General features: G+C 45.0%; 1 protein-coding gene across 2 annotated transcripts in view; it reads right to left on the bottom strand.

Annotated features, from left to right (window-relative positions):
* Window positions 1–481: 481 nt before the first annotated feature.
* The window catches only part of fdxr (ferredoxin reductase), a 58,264-nt gene continuing 43,872 nt past the window's right edge, over window positions 482–14,873 (bottom strand). For both annotated transcript variants that reach the window (XM_063219554.1, XM_063219563.1), the window contains exons 10-13: window positions 11,130–11,329; window positions 7,514–7,685; window positions 6,813–6,986; window positions 482–3,444 (exon numbers count right to left, since the gene is read on the bottom strand). In XM_063219554.1, the coding sequence (XP_063075624.1) occupies window positions 3,314–3,444; window positions 6,813–6,986; window positions 7,514–7,685; window positions 11,130–11,329 (677 nt within the window). In that variant the 3' untranslated portion in view covers window positions 482–3,313. The remainder of the gene's footprint in view (window positions 3,445–6,812; window positions 6,987–7,513; window positions 7,686–11,129; window positions 11,330–14,873) is intronic.

Genomic DNA, 14,873 nt, shown 5'->3' on the forward strand with positions numbered 1-14,873 from the left:
AGGGTAGAGGAGACTTGTCTCATCAACAGGACACAGAAGAGACTTAGGCCAGCCGCACACTGGCTCCGACAGCACTGCGGCGCACTTTTGCTTCCGACAGAATTCGGACCCCCAAACCCAATTTCACACGAACATTGCATTGATAGTCAATGGGCGGCGCCGACAAAATAGAACTTGTCTCTATCCGACATTGGCGAATGTCCGCGGACATCGGCGCCAGTGTGCGTGGTTCTATTGAAAACAATGGAACCGAATTTTAGCTGAGCAGTGCCTATAGTGCTACATTGGAAAAGTTACACTACATCTTAAGTTGATAAAACTTATCTAACCCCTGAAGAGAAGAGACCACCCTATACACACACACAAATTTCACCAAACTCACATCACACACTCTGACGCGCTACCGAAATACACTTATTTAGCATATTTACAAATCATATAATTTATTATATTGTAAAAAATTTGAAATAATCAACAGCAGATGTATTTACGAAAATCAACTTTATAACTTCCCAATCCCTCTCCCAAGCATGAAAAGTACAAGATTATGGCATACCAGCATGGCAATCAAAAAAATAAACATTTGACATATAATCAGTAAACCCCTGTCATACTTCTCTTGTCAGTGTCAGTCGGATTCTACAGTTTGAATCAGTCTTTTCTCCCTCTCTCTCTTTTCTAACTAAACACACAATAAACAGGTAATAAAGCAAATCATATAACATGGAAGATAATATCAATCATACGGCTCACATGTAACCACAATCATACAAACTTTATACCCATCTCATAGAATACCATAACATCCATACAACATATAATGCATTATACTGTATGTGATAGCATCCATACAATTTAGAATGTGTCACATGTAATATCACTCATACAGCATGGAAGGCGTGCAAGTGCAACAGCAGCCCAGGCATGGCAGAGCCAGTGACAGCAGCGCTGGAATCGACTCTAAAATTTGCAGCATTAATTCAAAACTTAGAGAGTGGAACCAACTAGAAGGAGGTTGAAGATGACTATGTAAGCGCTGACTTTACATTGTATAATGTGCTGTGTAGCAGACAGTGCATCTGGTCCCTGTAGCACAGAGGGCTGCTGAAGGCTAGTCTGATCTTACCATAGCCTTGTACTAATGACATTTGTGCAAAGGGTCTGAAACTGCCCAGTTGAGAGATGTTTACTGGTGGGAGAGGTGAATGCAGCTGAAGTTTGAGATGTGCGCCTGATTCAACCAATCGCTAATGTTTGATCGTGACGTTTAATCTGCTCATTTGTAATGAGTCATCGTTAAAGGTGCACTATGTAAGACTGTGGCCAGAGTAGGTATTGCACCTATGCTGCTCACTGAAACTGTGCTGGCTTTTGCTAAAGTTGATTTTTTTCCCCCATAAAGATTTCCAAAATAATAAACCAATATTTACTAGTATGACCAACGTACAATAGTGTTGCAGCTAAATATGTCTATTTCTGGAAATTCAAAATGGCGGACCACGGAGAAGATCCACCTTTTCATGTATGAAAAGTGCAATTTTCACAGCTATAACGGATACCTAGATTTTGATGGTGGTGGTACTGTAAGTGTTAAGTGAAAAGGTAACATTTGTGAATGGGCAGCATGAATCCTGGAAATGAACTAATACAAATATTACACAGTGCACCTTTAACCCCGTCGTTCCGGGGATTGAACATGTTGTCTGGTTCCCTCCCCGTCATGTGGAGGGAAATGGGAATTGAGTGGAAGTTTACAGGTGGCCAGGCTGGATGAAGGCACCTTTAACACAAGACTCCATCTGGCCATTTAAGGAAAATGTGTGCCAAATTAGGAGGAAAAAATCTTATGTTATCGGTTAACTGTTATGAATGTTCAAAAGAAAATATGTTCTTTCATGACAAATATCTGCATACTTTTCATTGTGAAGATAACCATGCTAGATGAAGTGAAATTGCAAGATTGAAATGTCCATAAGGTGTGCGAGATCAAGAAACACACACACACGCACGCACGCATGCACGCACGCACATGCACACACACACACACTTCATTCTGGCCAATCAGAAAGCATCAATATTCAAGTAACCAATCATGGGCTACAGCTTATTCAAAACGGAATCAAGTTCGTCCCGAACGTCGTTGAAATGAACCCAACATGAATTGGTAGCAGCGTAAGGACAAAGTTACTGGTTGCATCTCAAGCATTGGGTGACACAGGATGTAGATTATAAACAGGGCCCCCTGGGTAGCATTCATAGTTACTGAGACGCTCTCTCCAATACTAATCTACTCTGGCCTTGTGATTTGAGCAACGTTATTTATGACACCTCTCTGAACAATAAAAAAAGTTTTAATCAATGTGATGCAAAAACATGACTCATTTTGAGTGGGGATATTGAATGGGGGAAAGCCCCCTAAAACCCTCATATAAAGTATAATTGCAAAAACTATTGGGAGACCACTTTCTACAACAACCAGTGGTGCTTTGAGCAGCTCCATAAAATGTGGCCCCCTTCTTTCTGCCTTGTATGCACGCACGCACACACGCACAAACGCATACACACACACACTTAATTGTGCATACACACACGCAAACATGCACACACACACACACACACACACACAGTCCTCAAGCAGCACCAGAGACAGAGAGACCGGCAGGGTTTTGAGATCTATGGGTTGTTTTGGGTGAAAGTGAAGTGTTTCTAAGGCGTCTGTAAGGTGTTTACGTCGCTGATTAACGAGATTTGAGATGTCAAGTGCTTGTAGGATGTTTATGAGATGTTTATAAGACGTTTATGAGGCGTCTGTAGGATGTACTTTGAGACGTGTGTAAAATGCTGAGCATCTAATGAGTGGTGAGCATCTTCTCTCACGGTTTGCTCTGAGGATGTTTGCGATGTTTGTATTGGTCAAAATGTTACTTTTCAACAGGGGTGTACTCATTATTGCTGTGCACTGTACGTGTTTGTGAGGTGTGTGTTTGTTAAGGGTGTTTTTGTAATGTATTGTAAGGTGTTTGTTTCTGATGTATTTGTGAGGTGTTTGTAATGTGTTTGTGAGGTGTGTGTTTGTTAGGGGTGTTTTTTTAATGTATTTGTATAGTGTTTGTTTCTGATGTGTTTGTGATGTGTTTGTAATGTGTTTGTGAGGTGTTTGTAATGTATTTCTGATGTATTTGTAATGTGTGTGTGAGGTGTTTCTGATGCATTTGTGAGGTGTTTCTGATGTATTTGTAATGTATTTGTGAGGTGTTTCTGATGTATTTGTAATGTGTTTGTGAGGTGTTTATAAAGGGTCAGTGATGTGTGGTCATGACCAAGCCACGTTGAGCATCTCCTGGGTAGTCAGCATCTTCTCTCTGGGTTTGCCGTGTGCCTCTCCTCTCTTCATCTCCTCAACGTTGATCTTCTCCCACTCGCTAAACAACACCGGCCGCACACCTGCAACACGCACACGCACACGCACAAACACACATTAACTTACATTACATTACACTTAGCCGATGATTATATCCGAAGAGACTCACAGTTATTTTACAGGGTATTGGTTACAGTCCCTGGAGCAGTGTGGAATTAGGTGCCTTGCTTAAGGGCACTTCAACCATGAATGCAGATGTAGGGGGAGAGGTACATGTAAGGGTGGGATTTGAATCTGCAACCCTCTGATCTTAAGTCCACCATCCGTAACCATTAGGCCACAGTTACCCAGACACACACACACACACACACACACACACACACACACACACACACACACACACACACACACACACACACACACACACACACACAGCCTATGTACTATAAGCACAGAGGCAAATGTTCACACACATCATAAGCAGACACAGTCTTCTTTATTTTTCACCTTCTTATTCTCTTCTACCATACTCTTCTACTTCTTGCATCTATTCATCCACTTTCCTGAGCTGATTAACCTTTTTTTCTTTGTGTTTTCTATTAGGACTGGGTGAGAGAGCTGGAAATGAGACCTGTGTGTGTGTGTGTGTGTGTGTGTGTGTGTGTGTGTGTGTGTGTGTGTGTGTGTGTGTGTGTGTGTGTGTGTGTGTGTGTGTGTGTGTGTGTGTGTGTGTGTGTGTGTGTCCCAGCCCCAGCTCATCCACTATCGTCATGAAAAATAATCAGCTCTAATTACGACTTTCCTCTTTCAGACGTACTGTACCAGACTCAAAGTAACGTCCCTGTGCACAACCACTTGTCCAGGTGCTGGTGATGTGCAGTAAGAGTAATCCAAGTAAATGAAAGATGAATCACCGCACACTGGTATCTTTGCTGGTAGTTTATTTGGTGAACAACGCGTTTTGCTACTGCTTCATGAACCTGATGAAGCAGTAGCGAAACGCGTTGTTCACCAAATAAACTACCAGCAAAGATACCAGTGTGCGGTGATTCATCTTTCATTTACTTGGAGTACTGTACCAGACTGTTTAGAAAACATCATCATACATACACAAGCACAAACACAAACGCACACACACACACAAACACAAACACATATTTTACCAAACACATGCCCGTACACTTATACATACACACACGCGCACCTACACTCATACACGCACAGGCGTGCACACACACAGACGCACACACTCGCACACGCACGCACAAACACGTTTGCTCACACAAACGTGCGCATACACACACGCTCATAAACTCATACACAAACGCGCGCACACACACAAGCACACGCACAAACACTTAACCAAACATCCAGAATCCAGAATCCCATTTATGTCCCCCAACAACGCTATTTGATATTCTGATTGGTTGATGAGGCAGGGATTACGTTTGCATAACTGGCTGGCTGTGACTCAGCTGGAGTATTTCTACTACCTCACTTCCTGCTTTCCCGCGACCTCATTTCCTGCTATGCAACTCTCTCATTTCCTGCGTTTCCGCTACCTCACTTCCTGCTTTCCTGATACCACATTTCCTGCTTTCCCGCTACATCATTTCCTGCTATGATAATCCCTCACTTCCTGCTACATAAACTTCCATCCTCCACTTGTGCTTGTGACCTCGCATTTTCCTGATGCACCGCCTCCGTGGAGAAAATAAAGTTTCCCTGCTGTCAGCCTAGCCACAAAAAAATTTGGGAGACTGTTCTTCATTCACCATCCCGATTGTAAATGAGGAAATTATATTAAAATTGTGCTGTCGTCAGTGACGTCATCGTGAGGTCACGAGCAAGCGAGCAAGAGAAATCCTGCTATGCAACTCTCTCCAATTGTACATCTGTAGTTTCAAAATCTCAATCCAAAAGACTTATATAGGTTTTTCTTTTGTTTTAGACATGGGGTCGCACCTCCATAACATCAGATGACTTTACAGCTCGTCACACATTGACATCCATGTGACCCTCTGATGAAGACGGAGGTTATACGGTCGAAACATGTCAGGTAAAGGATAAAACACACACACACACGCACACACACACGCGCACGCACACTTATCCTTCCCTTGGGTGTCATTATTGAGGTTCTGCTACGTCAAGAAAGCTCCTGCTTTCACTGTGTGCACGTCAGTATAGTTAGTAGTTTCTCCCAGCATTAGATTCATTCGATACCCGTTTGCATCTGTACAAGACACACACACACACACACACACACACACACACACACACACACACACACACACACACACACACACACACACACACACACACACACACACAATAAAAATTCTCCCCCATTACAAATCTTTCATCCTTCCCATGGGCCACATCATTGAGGCTCTGCTATTTCAAGAAAGCCCCCACATTCCCTTTGTGTACGTCAGTCTAATTAGTAGCTCCGCCCAGGTTCAGATTCAAGTTCAGATTCACTCGATGCCTGTTTGTATCCGTTTTGCCAATGGTGTCTCTGTCTCTATATTGCCAATGGTGTCTCTGTATTGCCAAGTGCTTTGTCTCTGTCCAGAGCTGTAGCTGCCTACACCCTTTGCCACTGCCGTGCTCTCTGCCTCTGCTTGTGTTGCAGTGAGTGCCATGACCTCTGTCTTTGTAGTGTATGCCCCTGTGTCTGCCTCTGTCATATGTCCCTGTGCCAGCCTCTGTCATATGTCCCTGTGTCTGCCTCTGTCATATGTCCCTGTGTCTGCCTCTGTCTTTGTAGAATATGCCCCTGTGTACTGTAGGCCTCTGCCTCTGTCATACTATATGCTGTAGTATACTGCAGTATCCCTGTTCTCCAGGAGTGGTGCTGTGCCCTGCAGTACTGCCCTGCAAAGGCAAAGTGCAGAAACTATATATTTTGTCAAAATTGAGATGAGACTGAAAACGGTCCTCGTTAGACCTCCTTTATCTTCTGACAAATCCTTATGGTCCAGATGAGTCCCGTTTCAGAGATATTGCTATGTCAAATTTGACGTTACTACATGTAAAAATAATTATAATCTCTGTTATAAAAATGTTATTACCATAACAAAAAATACAACTTGTACAGTTAAGTACAAAGTTCAATAGTTCAGAGGAACACCTTTCAGAATACTTAACTAATAAATAAGATATGCTTGGAGGATCTTGAAACCGGCTGAAACACATTAGAAATAGGAAGTATTGCGTATTTCGTAACCGTCAACTATGAAATAAAAATCAAGCGAGTGTCAAGGTTGGTCATTCTCTAAAAAGCGCTCCACTCTTCCTCTCCCTTTGGCCAAAGTTTAATATAATGCCTTTGTGCGTTTCTTGGTAATATAATACAAAATTGTGTTATTTTCCTGACATTAAAATGTCCAACCTAATAATAAGGTTTTAAAGGTATTTTTCTCAGTTTCAATGCTGGTGTAGTTACCTCTGTTCTCCAGGAGTGGCGCTATGGCCTTCAGTCCAGGCTTGTCCTGAGTGATGTTGATGGCTCCTCCCTCCAGGTCGTGCAGTACGGTGCGGCCTGTATCGAAGCTGTTGTTCATGGTGGTCGCTATGACGCCAGTGGGACCCGTCTTCACCCAGCCACTGCAGTACAGGCCTAAAGGGAACAATACAACACTAAATACAGGCCTAAACGGAGCGAGAGAACATTCAGTACAGGCCTAAAGGGAGCAATACAACACTCAGTACAGGTCTAAAGGGAACAACAGAACACTCAGTACAGGCCTAAACGGAGCGAGAGAACATTCAGTACAGGCCTAAACGGAGCAATACAACACTCAGTACAGGTCTAAAGGGAACAACAGAACACTCAGTACAGGCCTACAGGGAGCAATAGAACACTGATGATTAGAACCCAGTAGAATAGAATCCAGCCACTACAGTACAGGCCTAAGGGGAGCAATAGAACACTCAGTACAGGCCTAAATGAAGCAATAGAACACTCAGTACAGGCCTACAGGGAACAATAGAACCCAATGGAGCACAGTAGAATAGAATGAGTGGCTGGATTCTAATAGAGTGTGTGTGTGTGTGTGTGTGTGTGTGTGTGTGTGTGTGTGTGTGTGTGTGTGTGTGTGTGTGTGTGTGTGTTTGTGTGTTTGTGTGTTTGTGTGTTTTCCTCACCCGTGGTGTCGCTGACGCGCCCGTTGCTGTTGGGCACGATGTGGTGTCGGAGGTCAAAGGGCACGGAGGTCTCGATGGGGACGCTCTTGTAGCCGATACTACTGATCACCAGACCACATGGGATATCCTCTACCTGGCCCGTGGAGACCGCACGCGCACCCTCTCCTGAACCCTACACACACACACACACAGTTTACTTCTTTATTTGTGCCCACAATTCAAAATTGAGTTTCCATAGACACAAATTTACCAGTTGCAAAGATACTCAGGCATGAACAAGTGGCACCACAGTGATCAATAGTCCATGGGGTAAAAGTCTCAAGGATATACACAGCACAGTAGAGTCAAACAATGACCGACACCTAGATGATACCTCCAGTATCGTGCAAAGTGCTCGAATTGTTCTGAAGCAAGTATGTGCACTCGGTCGCATGCGGTTGCACGCATAACTTAATGGTGAACTGCGCAATATTTTAAGTTTTATTTCATGCTGCCCATTCACAAATGTTACCTTTTTCCTACCTTACTTAGAACTACCATCAAATTGTAAGTATTTTGAATTTCTAGAAATGGATTTTTTTAGCTGCAAAGCTTATTGTACTTTGGAGCACAGTTCCAATGAGCAGTGTAATTGCAAGACCTACTCTGGCCATCATCCTACTTACACAGAGCACCTTTAAGGCAAACAGCAAGTATGGCCCCGGCCTAACAACACAGATTTATCTCATGTATGGTAGCTATGCTATCAAGCCACTCTGCAGAGAAATGACGCTGCAAGTTCTGAGACCCGTGTGCACAATAAATTGATACAACACCTCAGGACAGGGTTACACAGGGCATAGGCAGACAAGACGGTCACATAGGCCGCCAAATTTGTTGGGGGCAACCGAAAGCCCCACAGAATTAGAACGTTAAGCAAAATAAAAATTTACACTTATATTGACAACTAGAAATGAACTCAGAGAGTGCAAACCTCCGCCAAGGAAGCTGTTTGATAGAACATTAGACTATGTAACACCCTTTTTTCCTCAAGCCTTTTTGTGGAGTTGTAATGTCAAAATTTGTCCTATCCTGCAATGCTTAAGAATCTTTAAAACATTCCTGGGTCTGGATCACCACCAAAAAACACCCCCTAACCCTCACTTCTCCTCTCTCCTCCATCTCCTCCTCTCCAATCTCCTCCATCCTCTCCTCTCCTCTCTTCCTATCTCCGCCATCCTCTCCTCCATCCTCTCCTCTCCTCTCTTCCTACACCCTCCTCTCTCCTATCTCCTCCACCTCTCCTCTTCTCTCCTCTACCCTCCATACCCTCTCTCCTCTCTCCTCCATCCCCCCTCTACCCCCTCTCCTCCACTCCCCCGTCCCCCCTCTCCTCCATACCCTCTCTCCCCTCTCCCCTCTGCTCTCTCCTCTCTCCTCCCTCCACCCCTCCTCTCTTCCCCTCTCTCCTCCCTCCTCCATCCCCACCTCACTCTCAGGGACTTTCCAAGTGGGACTTTCACAATCGTTGGCAATGCTGAACTGTGTAGTTAATATGTCCTCCTCTGTGTCTCTCTACTTATTTCTCTCTTTCTCTCTCCCTCTTTGCTGTACAACCCAACAACTCAACAGGACGTGAACAAATAAACATCCTGTTAGACTTGTCAAGTCAAGTCAAAGTTGATTTATAGAGCACTTTAAAATACAACAAGATAGCTGACCAAAGTGCTGGACAGGCAGATAAAAGGACTTGAAGACCCCTTAAGACAACACAATGCAATACAAAGACAACAAATAAAATAAACATAGAAACAGTGTAATCTTTGAAGCACAAAACAATAATAACCAATGGAAAGTGCAAACCTCTTAAAACGATCACTTCTCTCTATATCCATCCATCTCTCCTCTCTCTCTCTCTCTCTCTCTCTCTCTCTCTCTCTCTCTCTCTCTCTCTCTCTCTCTCTCTCTCTCTCTCTCTCTCTCTCTCTCTCTCTCTCTCTCTCTCTTTCTCTCTCTACTTTGATTCCCTCTGACAGCTTTGACAGGGCCCGGGACAAAATCTAAAAGAGCCCCCACTCAGCACATACAATGTCATGGGCACCAAGTTTGCAACCAGACATCACAAAATAAACACCCTTATCCCTTTGTAAGCTCTCCTCTCCTCTCCTCTCCTCCCCTCTCCTCCCCTCTCCTCTCCTCTTCTCTCCTCTCCTCTCCTCTCCTCTCCTCCTTTGACCCATTAGTGAGTGTGTGTTTGGCTAGAAAGAGTAACGTCTACTAGCCATTTTGGCTGGTGGCGAAAAAAGTTAATTTAGAGTGCTGATTATATTAATCAGCTGGCTCATCGGTGCAGCCGTGGCCTAGTGGTTAATAAGCAGGTGGTCTTAAGATCAGAGGGTTGCAGGTTTTAAACCCACCCTTACCTCTCCCTACACCTTCATCCATGGCTGAAGTGCCCTTGAGTAAAGAACTTAATATAACCCCACATTGCTCTAGGGACTGTAACCAAAGCCCTGCAAATAACTGTAGGCTAAGTCGCTTTTGGTAAAAGCGTCAGCTAAGTGTGACGTAACATCTTACGCAATGCAATCTTGTGGTAAAAGAACAAAGCCACATGACCGGGAGACATGCACTGTGAAGCGCGTCCGACAGCAAGTGGTGCTAGAATCAACATACTGGAGGCCTTTTTCGACATACCAGAAGCCTTTTCGACATAACATTGGTCAGCCTGAAAAACAGCTTGAGTGTGTCTGCGCTCTTACTGGTGGTTTCATTATGAATTGTGCAGCATCGACAATATCTGGTTGGTTTTGCCAACTCAGGCCATCTGAGTGCGTGTTTGACGTCATAGCTGCCGTTTCGCTTGGGAGAACTACATACAGTACAATCATCTGGTGGCAATCAGGACTTGTCTTCAGTGATTTACCATCAAATCTCTCTGGAGTCCATGTTTGCCGTCATCATGGCTGCACCTCTGAGTGTGTTTGCAGTTCGCTCTGTTACTCTGTGTTTCATTAGTCCCTGTGGCTTAGACCTCCACATCTACTGTACTCAGTCACTCTCCTCTCCTCTCCTCTCCTCTCCTCTCCTCTCCTCTCATCTCATCTCATCTCCTCTCCTCTCCTCTCCTCTCCTCTCCTCTCCTCAGTCACACTCCTCTCCTCTCTTCTCCTCTCCAGTCCACTCTTCTCCTCTCCTCCTCTCTACTTCCCTCCTCTCCTCTCCTCTCCTTTCCCTCCTCTCCTCTCCTCTGCTCTCCTTTAAGCTATGTACACACACATCGCTACTAGTTACTAGCTTCTCGCTTGCTCGCCTACTCGCCACTCTCTCATGGAACGTTCGCTGAAAGTTCCCGCGGCTTTAACTGCCAATGTACAGGCGAGACGTACCGAACTTTGCATTCCAATTGGTTTGTGATTGAGTTGGTGCGTGTGTGTGTGCGTGTGTGTGTGTGTGAGTGTGTGTGTTGTAACCTCTAGTCTGTTGATGCCTAGTCGTATTCCGGCCGTGCGCGCGTGAGTGCCTGCGTGCCTGCGTCTTCGAGAGAGAGTGAGTGAGTGAGTGAGTGAGTGAGTGAGTGAGTGAGTGAGTGTGTGTGTGTGTGTGTGTGTGTGTGTGTGTGTGTGTGTTCTCTAACCTCTAGTCTGTTGATGCCTAGTCGTATTCCGGCCGCGTGTGTTCCGTCAGGTGAGGGCAAGACCTCCAGCGGCCCTCGCAGGAAACGGAAACCCCACTTCCTGCCCAAGTCCCGCCCCTTTGTGTCGGCCTCCTTGGCTTGCTGTTCCTTCAGAGCCTTCAGCATCAGCTCTGTAATCCTCTTCCTGGGCCGTGGTAGGTCTACACACACACACACACACACACACACACACACACACACACACACCACACAACACACAACACACAACACACACACACACACACACACACACACACACACACACACACACACACACACACACACGACGTCGTTATCAGGATCGTATAATCTTTGAGGGGTCAAAGATGTCCATGCTTCCCCTAATTCCCCTAATTCCCCTAGCGTGGGCCAGATGTGGCCCCCGGGGTCTGAGTTTGACATCTCTGCTCTTCAGAATCCAAGAGAGACAGGCAGGAACACTGGCATGGATGAGGACCCGGCAGCCGTGGTGTAATGATTAGCGAGTTGTAGGGCTGGGCAATATGACGATATATATCGTTATCGTGATATAAAAGTGTATATCGTGACCTTTCTCCTATATCGTTTATATCGTGATAGTAATTTTATCAATTTTATACAATTGAATATAATTTAATTACATTTCATGTTGTCACAATACACACTATAAGTTCATGTAACTGTAAAAATAGGAACAAAAATATCCATTTTAAACAAAGGTTGTTTTGCGACATGAAAAAATAAAGAGCAAATAAAGAGAATAACTGAAAAAGTATGTACCGTAATTGTGCTATATCGTGATATATATCGTTATCGTGATATAAATTAATCCATTTCGTGATATAGGTTTCTTTCCATATTGCCCAGCCCTAGCGAGTTGGACTGTGGATCACAGGGATGTAGGTTCAATCCCCACACTTTCCAATCCCTTCCTCCCTCCATGGCTGACGCCCTTGATCAGGGTACCTATCCCCACACTGCTCCAGGGACTGCAATCAATAGCCTGTAATATCTGTGAATAGCTTTGGATAAAAAAAAGCATCAGCAAAGTGTAATGTAATATAATGTAATGCTGCTGTCCCAGCCACACACACACACACACACACACACACACACACACACACACACACACACACACACACACACACACAAACACCAGTTTCCTGTAGTAGTCTGCATCCAACCCACACACATCTTCTGGAGCATAAGACCATGACAGCCAACAATGATTCAAGATTTAATAGACTACACGCGCACACACACACGCACGCACACACGCACGCACGCACACACGCACACGCACGCACGCACGCACGCACGCACGCACGCACTCACGCACTCACACGCACTCACACGCACACGCATACCCTAACAGAGGATTGACGGTTCTTACCATCAGAGAAAGGGGGAGCAAAAATATAACCTGCCTGACATGTGTGCGAGTGTGTGTGTGTGTGTGTGTGTGTGTGTGCGTGCGTGAGAAATTATTCTACTTCACAGAAATACTTACTGCCTTTCCTGTCATTGTTTTATGATTACACATCATCTACGCGCGCACACACACACACACACACACACACACACACACACACACACACACACACACACACACACACACACACACACACACACACACACACACACACACACACACACACACACACAGACACACACTCAAACAGACACATCTCTCGCAGTTCCTGTCAACATACGTACACACACACACATGCACGCACATGCACACACACACGTACACACACATGCACACTCTTGCCATGGTGCGGCTGTATGCTTTGTGTGTTGATAGGACCAGATTATGTGATGTGTGATGGGATCTTTCAATCGCTTAAGGCACCACAGAAGAACAACACAAGTATGTCAGTGTGTGGGTGTATGGGTGTGGGAACGTCCGCACGTGTGTGTGTGTGTGTGTGTGTGTGTGTGTGTGTGTGTGTGTGTGTGTGTGTGTGTGTGTGTGTGTGTGTGTGTGTGTGAGCATGTGTGTGTGTGTGTGTGTGTGTGTGTGTGTGTGTGTGTGTGTGTGTGTGTGTGTGTGTACGTGTGTGTGTGTGTGTGTGTGTGTGTGTGTGTGTGTTGGTTGGAAGTGTGTAATGATAGTTGAACTGTTTGTAGCGGCATGCTTGTCAAAAACACAGACTATGTGGACAAAACTAGTAAAGTGAAAACAGGTAATGTAAGTGAGTGTGTTTTAGTGTGTGTCTATGTGGGTGTGTGTGTCTGTGTGTGTGCGTGATGAGACATTTTTTTTAAATGCTTTCACTTTCATCCCTCTCTTGGTGACATCAGTTTTGAGCCAGAGCTGTGTGTGTGTGTGTGTGTGTGTGTGTGTGTGTGTGTGTGTGTGTGTGTGTGTGTGTGTGTGTGTGTGTGTGTGTGTGTGTGTGTGTGTGTGTGTGTGTGTTTGTGTGATGAAAACAGTAGAGTCGCCTGGTGTGGCCTGGTGTGCGAGTGAAGGTGTGAAACAAGTGCCAACTGGAGTCAAAAACAACCCTACCGCCCACTCACATATTGACATAGTGTGTGTGTGTGTGCGTGCGTGCGTGCGTGCGTGTACGTGAGCGTGTGAATGGAAAATAACCTGTGCCTGTGTGTGTGTGTTCACCTGTGTGTGTGTTCACCTGTGTGTGTGTGTGTGTGTGTGTGTGTGTGTGTGTGTGTGTGTGTGTGTACATCAGCCCCATATCCCATATAAGTGTGCTGTTGCATGCACTCTTAATGAACAATACGACAGGGGGAGCTGTGAGTGTGCCTATGAGTATGTCTGTGTGCCTGCGTGCGTGTGTGTGTGTGTGTGTAGATGCAGATATAGAGAGAGCATGCAGGTGAAAGGTGAAAGAGAGGATTGACGGTTCTTTCCACCAGAGAAAGGGGGAGCAATAGCATGACGTCAAACAGCTGTGGCCAAACCTGCCTGACGTGTGTGTGTGCGTGTGTGCGTGTGTGTGTGTGTGTGTGTGTGTGTGTGTGTGTGTGTGTGTGTGTGTGTGTGTGTGTGTGTGTGTGTGTGTGTGTGTGTGTGTGTGTGTGTGTGTGTGTGAGAGAGTGAGTGAGTGAGTGAGAGAGTGAGAGTGTGTGTGTTCATCACCCCAATATCCCATACGGATGTGTTGTTGCATGCACTCTCAGTCTTACTGAGTAATACAATAACAATATTTCTTCGTGTGTTTGTGTGTGTTACATTACATTACATTACATTACACTTAGCTGACGCTTTTCATTTATTCAAAGCGACTCACAGGTATTATTTTTCAGGGTTTTGGTTACAGTCCCTGGAGCAATGTGGAGTTAGGTGCCTTGCTCAAGGGCACTTCAGCCATGGAGGGAGATGTAGAGAGAGGTCAGGGGGGATTCGAACCCTCAACCCCTAGATTGAAAGACCAACTCTCTAACCACTATGCCACGGCTGCCCCAGTGTGTGTTGGTTGGAGGTGTGTAATGATAATGGTTTGAACTGTTTGTAGCAGCATGCTTGTCAAAAACACAGACTATGTGGACAAAAACTAGTAAAGTGAAAACAGGCAATGTAAGAGAGGGTGTGTTTGTGTGATGAGCTAATCGTTCCAAGTGCATTTCTAAAGATTCCATTATTCCGCCTTCATATACTCCCACTTCAGTGTCGTAAACACACACACACACACACACACACACACACACACACACACACACACACACACACACACACACACACACACACACACACACACA

The sequence above is a fragment of the Engraulis encrasicolus genome, chromosome 2 (genome assembly GCF_034702125.1).
Source record: "Engraulis encrasicolus isolate BLACKSEA-1 chromosome 2, IST_EnEncr_1.0, whole genome shotgun sequence".
NCBI lineage: Eukaryota > Metazoa > Chordata > Actinopteri > Clupeiformes > Engraulidae > Engraulis > Engraulis encrasicolus.